Source organism: Neolamprologus brichardi, chromosome 18 (assembly GCF_056152115.1).
Source record: "Neolamprologus brichardi isolate AB-2024 chromosome 18, ASM5615211v1, whole genome shotgun sequence".
In the NCBI taxonomy this organism is placed as follows: domain Eukaryota; kingdom Metazoa; phylum Chordata; class Actinopteri; order Cichliformes; family Cichlidae; genus Neolamprologus; species Neolamprologus brichardi.
The window spans coordinates 4853897-4873505 of record NC_142121.1 but is presented as its reverse complement, the minus strand read 5'-3'; the positions used below and the strand labels follow the sequence as shown (position 1 = coordinate 4873505).

The following is a 19609-nucleotide window of genomic DNA, read 5'->3' as shown; positions in this document are numbered from 1 at the left end:
ATCAGATCCATAGCTGGAAATACACAATGCTGCAGTCAGGGCTGAAATAACAGAGAAGGTCAATGCAAACGTATAATGTCGGTATTCTTAAACCAAGAAATATAAAAGAACTGGAGTACCTGTTACAGCAAAAAGGCATTTGGTTTGAAGGGTGCACCCTGGGTTTGATCTGGTGTAATCTGTCTCGGGCCTGCCGTGATTAAGCAGTTAAAAAATTGGATGGAGGGTTTAAATATGACAATGATGTAGTCGCTGAAGTCAATAATAAGTAATGTAGCCTCACCAGACAGATGCACATAATTAACATTTCTAGCTTTAGTTGAATCTCAGTATCCACTTGAAATAGTAGCCCTCAAGAAGATTTACTCCAGTTACATTGCTAGAAACTTGAAAGACTTGAGCACTAGTGATGGCTGTAATAAGCAGTTGCTTTACCACTTTAGTTCTTAGACTGAAACATGTCAGCATATATTTGATGAGCTGACATTAAAATGTCAAAATTTACAGCAGAACTGAACACAGCATGAAGAGACTGACAACCATTTGCGCTCACATTCACTCCCGCATTAACACCTATGGGCAATTTGGATTAATCAGTTAACCTATCCCCACAAGCTGCATGTCTTTGGACGGTGGGAGGAAGCCGGAGTACCCGGACGGAACCCACACAAACACGGGGAGAACATGCAAACTCCACACAGAAAGACCTGATGGTGGACTTGAACTCAGGACCTTCTTGCTGTGCGGCAACAGTGCTTTTTAAATAAAAACAGTACAAGGATATTTTTTTTAAATAACCCATTTAGAGTTTGGTCTATAGTTGAAATGTGGCTGTTTTGATTGACAGATGTGCTGCTGATATGGGCGGCTGTAGCCCATTGATATCTCGTAGGCTTAATCTCTGCTTATCTGAGTCGCTGAATTGAACCTCTGAACTGTGTTTGTGCCTTTTGGAGTATTTTCAGTGTCGCTATCTGATAAATAGCATATCTTGCTGCGTGGTACAGACTGTAGAAGAAGGTAATTCTCTGTATGGATGCACCTCGCTAACCACGATTGCTAGCTTTAAGAGAAAGTTTAGCACTCTGCATTTTCATGGCTTGTTTCTAATACAGGATTAAGGTACACTAGCCCTCTTTTTTCATAGTTAATAAGTTATTTCCTAAAGTCTCACACAGCCACTATGAATCAATAATAAAGAGAAAGTATAGGTTTCAGAGTAGAAGTTGTTAAGAGAAAGCTTGGTTAACAAACAGATGGTGTGACATGTGTAACCAGTATCCAGTGACAGCTGTGATCTTTCTGAATTATAGAAATCTATAACTGAGATATTTTTGCCTCTATTGCTCTTTTTTTTGCTCAGCTCAACTTAAAGAAAATGTCTCTTCTCTTAAAGTAATCAAGTACAGAATTTATTTTGATGAAAACAGAGACAGCGATGGCTGCTTCTGGTAGCTTGAGATGGATGCGGCGTTGAGTATGAACCTGCTGTGCGTTTCTGGTGCCACTTCACGTCACCACTGTCATTTTGGAGCATCAGGATTCCTGCAGTCGTCCTTTCTTTCAAAAGCCCGAACAGACAGAGACTCCTGCGGCTTAAAATATCTGCATTCTGGATCGTTTCTCTCACTGAAGAACATTCAGGCCTTTTCATATCTGTTCGCTCCAGATGGGAGTTGAGTCACTGGCAGACTGAACAAACACACAGCTGAGGCTCAGCAGAGCTTTAGTTTCTGTCCACAAAGTCCGCCTTAAGTCTTTTCTTCTGAAATGAGCACCGCGCAGCTTCAGTCATCTGCTCGTTGTCAACAATCTTCTGTTTCCAAGTATTTTTATTCAAAAGTTTATTCTGTACTTTCTGGTATCTCCCTCTCCATTCTCCTATTTTCTGTTTTCTTATTGTTATTGATTGAGCTCCAATGCAGAGATTTCTTATCTCCATAGCTTTTCCCTCCTTTTGTCCTCCTTTTTTACTTTCTTCATGGCCTCCTTCCACTGCTTCTTGGCCGTCCTCATCTCCTTTTTGGAGACTTTGTCATGCTTGTAGCATGTTTTTAGGGTAGTCTTGAACTGTTTGGTCATTTCTTTGTATTGTTGTCTGTCAGAGTTCCTCGTCCTGTTTTGGTTAATGTGTTTATCCAGCCATGTGTAGGTCCTTCTAGTTAGGTTGGTTATAGCCTGTTGGATAGAGGAGATGACAGGCTCTTTCACTCAGGTTTTTGTTTATTTATATATATATATATATATATATATATATATATATATATATATATATATATATATAACTTAGCAGAAGTTGCATCATATTAATTACATTTTGTGCCTCTTGTGTTTTCCTTACTTTTTGTATCCTGCTCAGGAGTTTACTCCAGCTCAGTGACAGTCTTTTCGTCCCACTTTGTGTCTTCAAAGAAACATAAATTACAAATCACAAATACTACCAAGAATGTTGCTACAAAGATGACTGCCTAACAACATCTACTGCAGTTTTTAACTTATTTTAAATCTTCTTACATCATTTTTTTTCACTATACTCCCACAAGGACACTTGAAGAAAACCTTTACCACCAAATTACCTGTATTCAGTTTAGATGTAAACTCCTTATTATACTATATTTAGATTTTAACTTCATATGTTTTTTATCTTTACTGAGCAACATTGGTTTTCATGTTTTGGTGTCTGTAATTATCTGTAATTGTATCTGTACAATGTCAAGACAGTAGTAAGTTTTTACTTAAGCAAGATTTTTTAAACGCAGGAATTTTGCTTTTGATGGAATAACTTTACAGAGTATTTTATTCTTGTATTAGGCATGTGTTGCCTCTCTGTGCCGTTCTGGACCACCCCCAGCCCATCCTTCCACTGTTAAATGGCTCTGTGGAAGTGACTTTTACATTTGCTTTTGTGCACCACCTTTATTGTCATGTTTTAAAACTGCAACCCTTCAAACTTCACTTTAGTTTTCCATTAGCACACACAATCAGTGTACAATATTGGAATGTTAAACATCCATGAATTTTTTTCGGAGTCCTTTGCAACGAGTTTTAGTCATGTCCGTTATGCAGGTGCAATGAATGGAGTTAAAAACTTTATATTTTTCTTCAATGAGACAAGCTAAAGTCACCTGACTACACACCTTATTTGTATGCAAAGATGTTTTAATTAACAGGAATGTGGCACCATGTAAAAAAAATAAATAAAAGCAGGTTTATTTTGGTGCAGTTTTATTTTCTTCTAAGCACAGCTCTGACTTTAGGGTGAATAAAGAGGCCCATTTTTATTTTGATACATAGATTTTTGTGTATGTGAGCTTAAGACTGTGAAATCAGTCTAATGCTTAGTTTCCAAGATTGGACCAGATTGCGCATGCACAGGGTGCAGTCCTAAAGTCCCAAGTTATGTAAAAATGCCCTCTGAGATCAAACCCCATGCATGAACACAAGCTATTTTCAAACGTGCAGCCGATTTGCAAGAAGTTAAAATAAAACTGCAAAGTAGCACAGTACAGTGCGACACGGATGCATTCTGTTATGCATGTTTGAATCTGATGTTTAAGGTCAATTTTAGCAGGTCTGTCTTGTGAGCCTCCCCTCATCACTGCACTGATATCATCCGAAGCTGCTTTGTTATACTTAATAAAAGTAGTTATATGTTAGTGAGTGGAGTGTTTGAGTGTTTACCATCTCGGTGGAGGGCGGGTTTTCTGCGCGCGTCTCTTTTCTTAACTGATAGTGGTTTAATAAAAGGAAGGCTAATAAAACTCTGTGTACAACAACCAGACAACTTAAAATCTTTCGAGGTGTTTTCGCGGCTCCGTTTTGTGGCTTCTCGTTTCGAACAGAACATGACGTCACGTTTCTCTGCTGTATGAAAATATTCTATTTCTTTGTTAGGCATCATTTAAAATCACACGAAGCTGTATAAACTAACTTGTTGTTGGTGAACTGTTCACAGCTACTGCTGCTTAAAACAGTGTTGTCTAATATAAAAGCACAATTTAGCGGGATAATGGTTTCTCATCGTGTTTTTGGTCCTCGCAGGATGGTTTTGTGCAATTCCGCCTCTGTTATCGCCAAATAAAACGAGTGTAGTAATTATCCCTGCGCTCAGTGGCGGACTGTGGGGAGTTTTCTGGTGGTATGAATAGTTGTATTGACCCGCAATAATATAGAAACCGGATATGAGCTGAAAGAACTGCCAGAGTTCACCAATCTGAAACTGGATAATCGCTCTGCCTCGCTGCAGTGTCCACGGGGTTTATGCCTGCTGGCGTCATGCTTATGTATAAATAAACTTTAGACGCGTTTCTTGGCGAAATGGACGGACAGAAGACTGAGAGGGGGGATAAAACAAGGTGATCCTTAACACAGATACAACTAAATGTATTCTAAGACAGCGGTCCCCAACCCCCGGGCCTCGGACCGGTACCGGTCCGTGAGTCGTTTGGTACCGGGCCGCGAGAGTTGAGGCTCAGGTGTGAAATGTATAGTTTTCAGGGGGGGGGGTTATCGGTTTTCAGCGTTATTTTGTTATCGTTTTTATCGTTAACTCGTTTTTCCTGGGTCTTTTCACGTGTGTTATGAATAAATTTTCTTTTTTTCGGTACCGGTACTAGTTTTATTTTGTTGTATTTATCCGCGACATGTTATTGTCGGGCATAAACCGGTCCGTGGCGCAAAAAAGGTTGGGGACCGCTGTTCTAAGAGACCAAGTCATTGAAGCCAACACACACACGCACACACACGCACTTCGCTCCAGCTCATCTCAACCTGCAGTGAAATGTGTATGATTAGTGTATTCCTATTGATTCTTTTGTTTTTACAGAGTGCTCATCACCATAACATACCTTGAAAACTCAGCTTTCAGTGAGACCGCTGTGTTATTTCCATTTTTTAAAGAAAAGAAAAAGAAAAAATCCGAATCAACTTCCTCCCAGACAAGATAGTGGGCACAATTATGTCTAGTACCTGTTACCAGGATTATTTAAATGAGGTGACAAAAAAAAACAGATGTGTTCTGCTTACAACCAGACTGTTTATGCTTCGATGTATGGTAGATATAGAAAACAATGTCTTTTAACTCCTTTAGCAAACTAAAGGAGTTAGGGAATGGTAAGAGGTGGACAAAACCACTGTAAGACATTTAAGGGGGAGTCATTTTGCCCAAACTAAAAAATAAATAAATAAAAAAAAAATTATTTTAGTACAATTAACAACTTATTATATTATTTAATATTATTTAGATATACACTGTACTAGTTTGTTGTAGTGTAGACAGATAAGTGAGAAGAACTCGCTTCACTAGCAAACAAGGGCGATCGTGGCTCAAGAGTTGGGAGTTCGCCTTGTAATTGGAAGGTTGCCGGTTCGAGCCCCGGCTTGGACAGTCTCGGTCGTTGTGTCCTTGGGCAAGACACTTCACCCGTTGCCTACTGGTGGTGGTCAGAGGGCCCGGTGGCGCCAGTGTCCGGCAGCCTCGCCTCTGTCAGTGCGCCCCAGGGTGGCTGTGTAGCTGCCATCACCAGTGTGTGAATGTGTGCGTGGATGAGTGGATGACTGGATATGTAAAGCGCTTTGGGGTCCTTAGATAAATACAGGCCATTTACCACTACAGTTTACTGGTTGAGCTCCAGTCCCACCCTCACACTGAACTTTGAGCAGTGACCAAGAGATTAATATCATCGATAGGTGGGACAGGGAGGGCGGGGCTTCTCTGATTAGGCTGCTGCTTTCTGAAAATGGACGGATTGATTGACAGATGCATGGAATGGATGGATATAATATATTCTATATTATATATATCTATAGATATACACAGTATCATGTCAGTGTGACAAGGCAGTCCAAGTCCCATTTTTATGATTAAAAACAATGTTGGACTTATTAATGCATCATTGAATATATTATATATATTATAAGAATAGAATATATATATATATATATATATATATATATATATATATATAGATATTCTATTCTATTCTTATAATATATATAATATGCATGCAATGCAATGATGCATTAATAAGTCCAACATTGTATTTAATCATAAAAATGGGACTTGGACTGCCTTGTCACACTCACATGATACTGTGGAAAGGCCCTCTTTCATTTATGTATTTGATTAACACAGGTCGGGCATCCGAATTTTGTGGTGCTGCAGATTGATCCGACATGGAGCAAAAATACTGTTTTGATTAGGTTGTCGTGACAAAAGAATTTCCCACGGGATAAATAAAGATCTTACTTTATCTTAACTCGTGCTAAAATATAAACAAAGTCTTTATTTAAAGTCCAAGTGTGTATTTAATGTATTGCCTCTGTTCTTTGTGCAGTGGCAGTCCATCACCATTACCCTGGTGGAGAAGGTGCAGATCATTGCAGTGTTCCTGGGCTCTCTCTTCCTTGTAGCCAGCATCTCCTGGCTGCTCTGGTCGGCGCTCAGCCCTCAGGCCAAATGGCAGCGTCAGGATGTCCTCTTCCAGATCTGCTACGGCATGTATGGCTTCATGGACCTGGTCTGTGTAGGTGAGAATGGGCATGCAGCTGCACACCAAACACCTGTGCTTTGTTGATGTGGCTGACTCTCTGTCATGGCAATGTGTAACTTTTAGGAAATTCCCTGAAACTCAGATGTGGATGTATCTGACTTTTTGACAAAAGCATGACACCACAAGGCAACAATTCTAGTTTCAAGCAGAGCATTTGATCTCAAACGTACTTGTATAACAGAAATTCTTAAACATAGGCCTAAATTTCGGTGCTTAAAGTCAGTGTCTTTATAAACTCATTCCTTAGATATGCTGTTAAACGTGTTTAGCTGTTCTGAGGACAGAGTGAGGGGGTGGGTGGCTGAGGGCAACAGAGCTAGAAAGAAGTACAGTCAGTACTCAGTGCTCAGGTCTCCTCTCACCTCTGCAAAGCTGGACGATCACAACGTGAAGTGGGTGTGGAAAGTCTGAGAAATGATTCCCCCTATGAGTCAGAGCTGTTGGGTTTTTGTTATCCAACCATCCAATACACACGTTGGACAGACCATAAATCCTTCCTAAGACTCCAAGATCCACTTTACACTTCACAGACAGTGTATGATCTCGGGGCAAAAAAATACTGCATTGTGCTTTGAGGTTATCGACTAAACAGCCTTGGAACCACAGTTTAGTGATCAGTTCAGTATTTTAGCAAATATTTCTTTGCCATCTGTCAAATAGGATTATAAATAATATTTTTCTCAACATCTAAATTGGTTGAAAAGTAATTCCTAAAATAGGATATAATACATGCACATCCACACCAGAAAATGGGACAGGTGCTGTGCTGAAATATGAGTCGATACGTGGGAAAAAAAAAATAATAACAGCTTGCACACTGCAGATCTCTAGTTTGCTTATTTATTGCATCGTGGTACCAAAACTTTAATAATTTTTCATGTACTGAAAAGTAATTACAAAATGAAAAGTTGCGCATTTTCAAAAGTAATTAGTTACTTAGTTACTTTAAAAAAACATGATTTACAACCTGAATAGGTGATAAAGTGATAGATCTTTCAGCCCAATTCTACTTTTTCTGCATAATCATCATACAAAATGTAATGTGGAAAAGTCTCTTTTTAAAACTTGTTTTATTAGTTTTAATCTTTTAACTTTATGCATCAAGCAAAATTTTAATTATCTGCAACATTCTCTGACTGGAAGAAATTAGTTTAACATTTAAACTTATTTTCTGCACATTCCAGCACATAATTTTATTTTTTTTGTGTGTTTACACTCAGTTTTTCAAATAGATGCAAGTAAAACACAGCAGAAAATAAATAAAGTCAAAGACTAGCGGTCCTGTTGCTCTATTTTCACCTGTAAAGCAGGAGTGGGGTAGGCGGAGGTTTATCCTGGTGCAGGTGTGCAGCGGTCAGTGGAAGAATCCGCGAGTTTCTCTGTGAGTTTCCCATTACGTCGTAGCTACTCGGTGCTTGTTTGGAAGTTTAGGGTTTTTTTCGCTGTAAAAAGAAGTTTTCTTCCCACGCACAACGGACACTAATGTTTTTGTCACTTTTTATGGAATCAAACTCAAAGTAAGGTCAGTACTTCCACGCTTTAAACGCTGCACGCTCATACTCTCTCTGCACTCGATATATGATCCATTGTTGATCTGCACACAGCTGTTGTCACGAACGTCGCACTCGCTTACGTCACTGTCATGAGACATTCTCGTTTTAGTAACGCAGTAACGCAGCGTTCCTACGGGAAAGTAACGGTAATCTAATTACCGTTTTTGCAATAGTAATCCCTTACTTTACTCGTTAACTGAAAAAAGTAATCAGAATACATCTCTGCTCAACACTGGTGTGTGTCATGGACAATCGGTGGTTTGCAGAGAAGTCCAACAATAGAAGACCGCTTAGGTTCAGATCAGGCAGGCTGTTGAAGTTTCCCAGTAGCTTAATGGAGTCATCCAAGAGCCTTCTTCAGTTACCAGTTCAGTCCAGTTGTCTCCTTTTTTCAAGCCCTTAAGACTACGGCGATCTGGATGACAGAGAACTAACACAGACACATGAACGGGTTGTTTAAATGATCGTTCTTGCTCTGTTGTACGTTGAAACTGTGTCATCATGTGTTTATATACGAAGCAGTTTTTTGCCGTCATACTTGTGTCAGTTTTGACTGGTGAGATCATCTCGATGCTCCACCCTTGTTTGCAGGACATAACAACAACAATGACAACCGCTCGCTGTTGTCAAGAAATGTCACAGCCACCTTAGGTTGGGTTACACAATAAATCACTAGAAAAAACAACAACATAAAATACCACCTTCTGAACAGACAGTACAAACACTAAAAATGTTTTTATGTATTTTTCCAATTTAGGGAGGCAGGGTATCCCTAAATTTGTCACTCATCTACCACTCCACTGTTTTTGTTTGTCAGTGGAGCATACAGAAAATGCATTTCCCTTCAGATTTCCTCTAACCCAGCGGTCCCCAACCCCCGGGCCCTGGACCGGTACCGGTCCGTGAGTCGTTTGGTACCGGGCCGCGAGAGTTGAGGCTCAGGTGTAAAATGTATAGTTTTCAGGGTTTTTATCAGTTTTCAGCGTTATTTTGTTATCGTTTTTATCGTTAACTCGGTTTTCCTGGGTCTTTTCACGTGTGTTATGAATAAATCTTCTTTTTTTCAGTACCGGTACTAGTTTTATTTTGTTGTATTTATCCGCGACACCTTAAAGGCCGGCCCGTGAAAATATTGTCAGGCATAAACCGGTCCGTGGCGCAAAAAAGGTTGGGAACGGCTGCTCTAACGTGCATATAAAAAGCCACGTTCGGCCTTTAAACTCAACAAAGGCTTTGGTGTTACTCTAGATCCACACACAAAAAATAAAACAGCTTTCTCAGCAAATAGTTTATAGATGTTGTTGGAAGAGAAGGAGAGAAGGGCAACTTTAAAGTGAGGAAAGATGAAATATGTAAGAGGAAACAAATAAAAAAATATTTTATATCTGTCTGTGCAGGTTAACAGTCATCCAGGTCGTGGTAGTTCTATGTGCTCAAGTTGAAGGCAGCTGGACTACTTTTTAAGTTGGTGAAGACATTTAAGAATTCCTTACGTTGGCTCACGTGACCATAATGGCTCACATGATTACCAGGTAGATCGACAGCACTCGGGACAGTCAGCAAGGCACCAACACCACTGCAGTTTGAATATGTGGGATTTCCCATCAGCTGCTAGAGCTTTCAGATGAGAGGTGAAATGTCTTCAACAACTTGAAAAAGAAATCGAGTTGCCTTCAACTCAAGCTCTTAGAAAACCTTACAGTAAAGATTTCCTGAAAGTTGGTCATGACAAACTGCCTAAAATCAAAATTCCTATAAACGTGTCAATTGTTGTCATCATAACAGGCTTGATCATCCACGAGGGGGCAGCAGTGTACAACGTGTTTATGCGCTGGCGAGCAGTGAACCTCCACTGGGATGTTCAAAGCTATGACAAGACCAAGGACATGGAGGAGACGAGCACTGGTCACTCTTCGCTGGCCCCCAGGACACTTTGGTTACCTTTGGCCACTTTTGGGCCCAGCGGCCCCTTACACCCGACCCAGCTGGGATCACATCCGTGGACTTGCCTGTGTTTGGCACCCTTTTGCCACAGAATGGTACCCCGAAACAACCTCAGCCAGGACAGTGATTCGGGAGAGGTTGTCATTCGTGTGACATCGGTATAAACTCCAAGCAGTATTTGTGCAGAGACGAAGCATCTGACAGGTTACATCTGGTAGTTACAGTCTGAGCTGTGCTGCAAAGTTGTTTTTTTGCAGATTCTTTCTGTGACTTAATACTTTTAATTATTTGAACTGTGTGTGCTGTCTGGGGCTGGTCCTCAAACCAATCTAATACCTTCAGTAACTCACATTTTTGTGTTGGTGCCTTTGTTTTTACTCTGAGATATAACACTGTTTATTTTGTGACAGAGACATGAGCCACCCTCACATAAATCTTTTTTTTATATAGTTTTCCTTTTAAACTGTTGTGCGGCACTCATGTCATGTGGAATTGAAGGAAGTGATGGGATTATCCAGATTACAAATCTAAGGCACAACATGAGATATGGTGTAGGATCACAGGGTTGCCTGTTCAAGGTTGAGGAATACTCTACACAGCCAATATCCTCTTGGTCTCTCTCGCTGTCATATATCTCTGCTCTAATATGGCATATAGACAGTATGGTGTCATAGTCTCAAGCCATCCTTAATTTCTTTAGGTTTTGTTAGGAAAATGTGAAATAAGTGTAGCGATTTATTCAAATAAGTGCAAACATAGATGGAAATATAGGATATAAGGCAACAAAAACAAAAACAAAACATATTTTCTACAATTCTAACGAGCTTGAAAGTCAATAATTGGTTTGACATTTTCAACACAGCCAGAACTTTCTTAGACAAGCTTACTTACCTCTTGTAATTTCTTTAAGGAGCATTCAGCAGTAGTTCTCCAGACTTCTGTAAAAGCCATTCAAAGTTCTTCTTTGGATGTTGGCTGTCTTTTTGTTCCATTTACTCTGATGATTCAACGTTGCTTCAATAATGTTGAAGTCAAGGCTCTGGGGAGGTCAGTCCATGACTGATAGTGTTGGCAGTGTGTCTGAAAATGATCAGAAGCTTTGTGGATGGCATTCATGGTGAATTAAAATCTGATGGTAGACTTCTATACATTTAGAAAACATCCCCAAGAGCACCGGCTGAAATTCAGCCCCAAATTATGACAGAGCCTCCACCATGACTTCCAGACGGCTATAGACGCCCTTGTAAATATTGAATGATTTGAAACAAACATTTTACATTTAAAACTCAAGAAGAACTGATGCCACTGACTTTAAGTCCAGTTCTTGTGTAATTTTCATTCCTCAGCCTTTTCTCCCTGTTTTTGGCTTTCAGATACTGTTCATCTGCTGTATATAGATTTTTTTCTGCAACTTATTCTTTTGTCCTCCATTTTTCTCAGTTTTCTCAAATTTCTTCAAAATTTGAGAAACAAATTGCTGAGATAGACCAAATTATCAACTAATAGCTCTTTGGAAACACCTCATTAGTGCAAAAATACTATTACTGTAATAGTATCTGTACTAATACTATTTTAGTCTGTGGCATCTATGGCATTATTTTATCAACAAATCAACAACAAATGATGTGTTTTGGGAGAGGTTCCTAGTTGCAAAGTGTCTAAACTTACAATTTAAACTTGTATCTTAGATGCCTTATTAATGCTCTAATCATTCATAGGTCAGTGTAAAATGGCTCCACAACAACAACAACATTTCTCTGAAAATTTTCTGGTACAAGAACTAGAGTGAAAATAGTGAATAAGCAGAAAATGTTCAAAGAAAAACTTTGAAAGACCTTACAAATACCTTACAAATATAAGGAAGTCTGGTTCCTTGGAAGCAAAATATAAAGAAAAATATAAAGAAGATGAGATGATGGCCCAGATTAAACTGGGACAGCAATTTTCTTAGTTGGCTTACAGTTTGTAATTTGTACAAAATTAATACTAAAACCCGAGGATGCTGTAGTCATTAAACATCCAGAAGGATGGAAAGGGAAAGAGATGATTCTATTTCTAATGTTTGTCAGTCTTACACGTATACTGCCAGGCGTTGATCAGACTGAAGACAAAGTGAATTTTATGAACTTTTTTCAAGAAGCAAGTCTTCCAATATGGGAGCCATATAGGCATCACCCCCTTTATTTCTTCTTCTTCTTCATGGGTCGGCTATTTTTGGACACACTGTCAGCTGCTGAAAATCAGTGTTACAATGTACTGTTATTACGACATGCTAGCATTGGCACATAAACTGAATTAAAATTAGCATTCATGCATGCTAATGTTCAGTGTATCAAGAAGCATTTAAAAGTGCTATATTGTTAATGCATCATTGCAGGACTGCTAACACAAAGGTGTTCTAGGTTCAGAGCTGTACTTAGGAATCATGTATAGCTTTTAATTTTAAGCAGGGTCTCTGAGCTTTGTAACTGTACAACCAGATTTCCTGCTTTATGTTTTATGCCGATGAAAGGATTTGACAGACAGGGATGCAGGAATTATGATACATTTCATATGAGCACAAAAACCTGATGTCAAAATGATATTGAAAAAAATGATCCAGCAAATATTTAATGCTGGTTTAAGGATGTGATTCTTGCTTTGGGTATAAGAGGTCCAAATCCCGGACGAGCCCCCATGATGTTACACTCAGTCCTAGAAGAATCATGGGTGTAGCATAAAAAGTGAAAAGAAGCATTTTTCACCAATCTATAGGACTGAAGAGTGCCACGGCAGAATTGCACTCCAGAAAGCAGAGATTTATTTATCTATTAATGTAGACAATATCAGGGTGTGCACGAGGCCAAAGAAAAAGAAAAATGCTTCCCACACCTATGCTTCCTGGAGGGAATGTCGAAGATAATTTTTAGACATAAATAACTAGATCTCTATCCACTCTAGAAATGGCTTTCTATGCTTATCAATTCTTAGGAGGAAAGAGGAGAGAGGCCAGCCTAATAGGTCTCTAATTTAAAGGAGCTACCATCAGTCTCCCATCCAATCACCAGGTGCCACATAGAACTCGACATAATGGGTAAGCAGAAATGGTTGGACCCAGAGATGAAGGGGCAGACACCCAATGTACATAAACACAATTTAAATTATGACATGGGGCCATAACGTGACCCCCCCGCTCCCCCCTTTTTTAATTTCATTGTCATTCATAACATTTCCAGTGCTGGTATAAGCTGGCAAAGTGACATCTGTTCAGCATGGCAGTGTTTGCCTCAAAGGACTGATCCTCAGATGGTTTGTGCCAGTATAAATATAGCTATTGGAAATTGTGTTTTTCCCTGTCTGTAAACCATTCTTTTGAGCTTCCATGAGCCCTGTGATGTTTGGGCCATGGGCTAATCTGTTCTTGACCTACGAGTCATTTACTTTTTTTGGTGCCTTAGGAGGCTGGGTGTCGACGTTGCAATGCGCAGCACAGAAATGACTTGAATGTGACTTTTGCTGTTGGCTGTATTTCTATTTGTTTTGACTGTAACATGGATGTAGTGTATAAAGAATATTTATAGATACAAAGCTGTGCGAGTTATTTGCCTGACGTCATATTGGTTTGGAGTATCTGCTGCAGGATGCCATGTGTGTGGCATCGTTACAAGAGATGAAGTCAAACCCCCAGTGATCAGAGGTATCGTTTTTGCTCATCTAGACCAAAGAACACTACTGCATATTGTCACAGAAATGTTATTTATGACAGCTGGGCTGGTGACATTATTGTGTGGACAGATGTGCAATCATCCTTGGGAACACTGATCAGACAGTGTAACATCAATAGGTGGCGAAATATCAGACATTCTTCACTTAAGTACAGATACTGGTGTTGAAATAACAGCAGTCTTTACTCAAGTAAAAGTGAAAAAGTACAAGCTCAGAAATGTACTTGAAGTCAAACTAAAACTAAAAAGCAGTAACTTAACATTGACCATGAACAGCACAGCTGCTCCGCCCCACTCCAACTTAGTGCATTGCTGTAAACTTTACCACAGTTAGCAAAATTAGCTGTGTAACAAACTACACAAACATTTTGTGTGTTAGCTGATATTGAGCTGTGAGAAATGTTGCATTTTAAATTACCTGTCACGTAAAAAAATGTTACTCCATTTATGCTTCTGCTGTGCGAGCTACATGCTGAAGAACTATGACCACAACTAACTGACTTCTGCAACAAAAGCGCTGTTCCAGATTGCTCTAGTTAGGTATGTGTTTAATACTGATCTTATCTCTCTATCTATATAGATATATAGATACATACATATATAGCAAGCTAGCAGCTGGATAGCGTAGTGGTAAGACTACACGCCTTTGGAGTGGAAGTGCTCTGTAGCCATTTAGTGCTCTGTATGTTAAAACAAGAATTTTAAAGCGAATTCTAAACTCTATCGGGAGCCAATGTAAAGAATATAAGATGGGAGTAATGTGAACACGCTTGATAGAGCGAGTTAGTAGTCTGGCTGCTGCGTTTTGTATAGCTTGGAGGCGAGAAAGAAATGATTTATCCAAGCTAGTAAACAGGGAATTACAGTAATCTAAGCGTGATGACACAAATGCATGAATGAGTTTTTCCAGTTCAGCTGAGGAAAGATTAGGAACCAAGGTGGTGGAAGTTGAGTGTAAGAGGAAGTGACCTGACTGGTTACTGAAGTGAAGTACCTTTGAGATCAACTAGAGGATGTGAGATATATACATGGTGATGATAAGTAGAAAGGAAAAAAAGTAGCTGCTGTTGGTGAGGTGTATTTGTTTGTGGCCTTTTTTTAGGTTCTTGGATGTGTGTCCAGCAGCTTTAGCCATTGGTTGTCATGTTAACTTTCTTAAACTAAACATTATTTTTAATATTCAGGAAAAACAAAACGGTCACTTGAGACCAAAAGTGTAACGATTTATTGTTAGATTCATCAGTTCAGCACAACACTAATTACAGCTAGGAGGAAACCCCCCCCCCACAAAACATTGTGTCAAAGATCCACTGTCAGATAGTTGTTTAGAGAAAAATACAAGATTTGTTAGCTTGGGAAAACTGCCATCTGATCAGGATTCAGGAGAAAAAAATAGAAGGCAAAGACTTACAATATAAAATGTACAGCCACATGATTAAAGTATATATAACATTGCACATATACCAAAAAAAGAACCCACACATGAAAAAAAAGTGTACATCATATACAACAAGGCACTGTGGAGGAAACCTGCACACGCATCTTTGGATGGATCTGCCGCCCGCGGAGGTCCAGTGAAACGTTTTTAGGAATGTTACACTGCAAACAGTCCAACTGAACAAGCCATTCAAGCTAAATCGTGACAGATTACACTGAAATACAACGATTAATTCTTATGTCTATTATGTAATAGACATATCATGTAATAGCTTTTTTGAATTTGTAAGTGCTTTTTGTAGACAGGCAGCAGACAGAAAAAATATCTGCACCTTCTTATTTCACGTTTTTAAAAACTGTATTCCAATATTTCCTCTTTTCTACCCCCAAAAACCCCTTAAAAACAATTTACATTTTAAGTTCAGGTTGTTCTAAGGGGAAAGACGGTGTTGCAGTTCACATTTGTTGCCAGCAGATGTCAACATGGATCAGAAAGAGACGTAAAAGATTGTCTGAGGTCAAATTACCCATCTGCAAATATTTTATTATACATAGCTTTTTTTCTTTCCCAACAGCAAAAAAAAAAAGAAAGAAAAAAGGTTTGGAGAAAAACATATATCATGTATATATCCAATATTGTCGACGCAACATTGTCAGTAAGACTGACGTACTCGGGTACATTTGCAAACGTTCAATTAGTCAATGATCCAGGCTGCTGCCTCACATCAGTATCTTTAATATTATAAACAATTTACGCCTCAATTCATTTAATTTCTCACAACTGACAGATTTAAAAACCCTTGAATGACGTCCATCGCTGGTCAGAGTTTGCAGTGCACAAATACATTGGCAGTTAAAGGGAAATGTGTGTGGGAGCACCTTTCAGATTCTGGCTACACAGGAACGAGTGTGGCACCAATAAAGGCTAAATCTGATTGGATATCATCCTGCTTCAGTTGGAACAGGCACTTTGTATCATAAGCAAAACAATCAGTCACAAACGTAAAGGTACAGTTGCATCTTATTTACAGTGAACAGGAAAAGGTCAAGTCCCAGAGTTTCTCAAAGCAGAGGAAAAGGCTTGTAGGCTGTAGTTGTTTTTCCTCCGTCTTCTTTGCCTTTCATTCTTTTATACATTCAGACAGCCTGTAGACACTCTTCTTCTTTTCTAATAACATACTTCCTCGCACACAAACACAAACACACACACACACACACGCGCTTACCAACCTCTGCGAGAAATCGACCCCTTCTGCAAAAACAGTCCCTGTAGGGCCTCAGAGGTTCACCATCCGACAGAAAATTAACTGTTTCTTTTCAAAACAAGACACATCCACCTTTTAGAAGCTGCATCTGACTTCATGAAGACTAATATAAAAATATGATTGTGTTTAACCACCACCTAGTTTTCTTTGGTCTAAGAGACTGTGGTTTGTAATCAGAGTCTGGGGGTGAACGTCTGTCATGGTACACTTTGTACGCCTTGGGATTAGCAGATTAAACTGATCCTTTGTTCTATTTTCTCTAGTCAGTTTAGGAAACTTAACTAGAAGGAGCCTTTACTTTAATGTGGGGCAAAAATGTGCATTTGTTAGCTTATTTAAGAAAGTGAAGATTGTACACAACTTCCAGCTTTAAAACAAAAACTTCATATTATGTTGGCTGAACAGAGGTGGAATGTGACAAGAATGATAGTCCTTCAAGCATTTTATCACTTTCTGAAAAATAGTAATTAACTCGTGGAATTTATAGGAGCAATTGATCTTAAGCCCTAAAGGATCTTAAATAAAAAATAAAATAACACTGACAGCTAGCAGGCTTTGAGGGAAACCAATTAGAAGCTGCCCGCAGTCTGAGTCTTTTAAAGTCTGGTCCCTGCTCGTTATCAAATATCTGTTGATTTAGATAACGAGAAGCATTCTCATGTTGCTTTCTCAGTCAGCTTTTGGACTTCTTTCTGTTTTCTTGAGTTTTATGGAGAACTTTCTGTGCCTACATTTGATCGTGATGAATAAGGAGTGGATGTGTACTGTTTCTAAAAGAAACCAGGTCAAGATAAGTTGAGCTAGTTTACATTAAGAGCATATTGACTTTTTTTTCTCCAGCATTCAGAGTCAGTCTGACATGAAATGTACGAGCTGCTCTCTCCAGAGTGCAGAGGATGGGCGTCCATGCATGGCCGGCACCGGCCCTGGCTGCACTCCTGCACGTGGCTGCGAGGCAGAGGGTGAAAGGGCGGAGTTCACCAGGTGCTACAGTGGCTGCCGTGGCTGCTGACGGACTGACAGTTGCTGTAGCGCTTCTTGACGATCATGCTGATGTAGGCCTTCATCAGCTTGGCGATGTCCATCACCTGCAGAGGAGAGGAGGAGGAGTAAATGTCGGTGCAATGACCTGCATTGAAATTATGGTTATGACTGAGTGAGGATGTACACACCATTTGGGTTTCAAACACCAGCTCTCGGCCTTCCACGGTGATTTTGTAGGTGTTGGATAACGGCGCTCCGAAAGAAAGTATCTGTTCATACGGGAACACCTCCAGAGGCCACGGCTCCCCTCGCTTGTACACTGATATGGCCTCCCGGCTCACACCCAACCAGAGCTCGGAGGGGAACATGCCATCCCGACACTGAAACAGCAAGCATGGAACATCACAATCTCCCATCATTCCCTCTAAGATCTATTTTGTTTAGAACTGGCAACAGATGACTTTAAACCAACCAAACGATCCCATGTTTCCCACCTATGGCTGTGCAGCTGTCTTTATGGGAACATAACCATCCTTTATCATGGAGAACAAAGTTTTTGCTTAAACAGAAAAGTGATTTCTCTTCTCACCTCGACGTTGAACAAAGTGGATCCGTATCCCTGCCACTCCTTCACCAGCGCCATGTATTTGACCATTGCCTGTTCCTGGTTCATCCCCTGCAGCTTCTTCCACTTGTCCATCACGCTGGTTCTCACGGCCGCCGCCTCCTCCCTCATCCAGGCCTCCAGGCTGTTCTCCTCTTCAAGCTTCTGCCGACTCAGCGAGCTGCTCCTGAAACTCCGCCTCAGTGTCCCCTCCAGGAAACTCGAGCGTTTCCTCTCCGCCGTGCCCGAGCGGTCGGCCACCGAGCCGGTCCCCGGAGCGAACGTCTTGGCCGAGTTCTGCACCCGGGCCCGCAGTCGAGACATGGGGAACACCTGGGACATTTCAGGGATGGTGGACTGGGAGTTGTGATCACCCAGAAGGTACTGAAGTCTCAGAGCAGCCAGAAACTGAAGAGTCTCTTCAGGGGCCGGATATTGACCACGAATCACGGCTTCATGGGCCTTTGAGGGAACACAGAGAAAAGTATAGTTAAAACTATAAGATCAAAGCATTTTTTCTTTTTTAATTTCCACAAAAAATCTTTCCAAGTTCAGTCAGAATCAGCTACAAAAGTCTCCTAGTCCCATCCCCAGACAATGAGCCACGAGTCTGACCTGCTCGAACATAAAAGCGAACTCCACGCTGTCTTTGGGAACGTTGTCCGTGTCTAAGAAGCAGTAGAGTTTGAAGTAAAACTTCCATCCAGTGCTGCCTTCATCTGGGCTTGCTGAAAACCTGCAGACCACAGAGTGATCGTGTTAGCATTGACCAGAAGACAAAAACATTTGCTTCAGAATCAAACATGGTGAGGCTTACTTTTCAAACTTGGCGAGCACGTCAGCCACCACGGTGCGGCTCTCGATGGCTTTCTCTGTGGTGTCGTTGTGTTCAAACAGGGCAAACATATTCCTGCTGTCCTCCATGGCCAGACCGCGGATCAGTTTCTCCACCACCTGACAAAAAAGCATGAATTCTTGTCTAAATTCTAGACATTTGGGACTGCCATTCAATAAAGGTGGAAAGTACAATTTCTATAACTATAAAATATTTAAAATGTCCTTTTAACAGGGTCTTAGCTCATCATATTATCCAGATTCTGATATTTTCTGCAGCATCAGAAGTAAGCATGTCAGTGTATGAGCATTTAAGCCCGGATGCTTACACAGGCTCGAGGCCTAAAGAGCTGAATAAAAGCAGGATTTTATTGCTGTAACTGATTAATTATTATTATTAATTAATAATTGTTATTGAATAACAAATAAGGAAAATGGTAAGGAAAAAAACAGAAGAGAAGAAGATAAGAAGCTCAGGCTGTTACAACACAAAGTCATTTTTAAAACAGCTGTCAATATATCAGTTTTCACTGTTATGCCGATGACACCCAGCTCTACCTTTCTTCTAAAAACAATTCATCCCTCCCACCTACCTCCCTCTCAGACTGTCTTATAGAGATTAGATCCTGGATCTCCTCCAATTTCCTCAAACTTAACAGTAATAAAACTGAAGTTTTACTTGTTGGTAAAAACCATCTATCTTAACCAAATCCCACAGCTTTTCCATTAACAT

At 40.1% G+C, this 19609-nt stretch overlaps 2 protein-coding genes and 1 long non-coding RNA gene across 3 annotated transcripts in view; 1 reads left to right on the top strand and 2 right to left on the bottom strand.

Moving 5' to 3' along the window:
- Positions 1-13579, top strand: part of marchf11 (membrane-associated ring finger (C3HC4) 11) — a 29920-nt gene extending 16341 nt beyond the window's left edge. The window contains exons 3-4 of the mRNA XM_087832396.1: positions 6336-6528; positions 9890-13579. Of these exons, the coding sequence (XP_087688522.1) occupies positions 6336-6528; positions 9890-10212 (516 nt within the window). The 3' untranslated portion in view covers positions 10213-13579. The remainder of the gene's footprint in view (positions 1-6335; positions 6529-9889) is intronic.
- Positions 1447-3965, bottom strand: LOC102792212 (uncharacterized). Its single transcript, XR_437442.3, has 3 exons — positions 3682-3965; positions 2342-2404; positions 1447-2178 (listed from the first exon to the last, which is right to left on the bottom strand). It is a non-coding gene; the product is annotated as an uncharacterized LOC102792212 (long non-coding RNA).
- A 1383-nt stretch (positions 13580-14962) lies between the features above and the next one.
- myo10 (myosin X) overlaps positions 14963-19609 on the bottom strand; it is a 163300-nt gene continuing 158653 nt past the window's right edge. Inside the window, exons 37-41 of the mRNA XM_087831244.1 lie at positions 18860-18996; positions 18658-18778; positions 18028-18504; positions 17627-17818; positions 14963-17542 (exon numbers count right to left, since the gene is read on the bottom strand). Of these exons, the coding sequence (XP_087687370.1) occupies positions 17432-17542; positions 17627-17818; positions 18028-18504; positions 18658-18778; positions 18860-18996 (1038 nt within the window). The 3' untranslated portion in view covers positions 14963-17431. The remainder of the gene's footprint in view (positions 17543-17626; positions 17819-18027; positions 18505-18657; positions 18779-18859; positions 18997-19609) is intronic.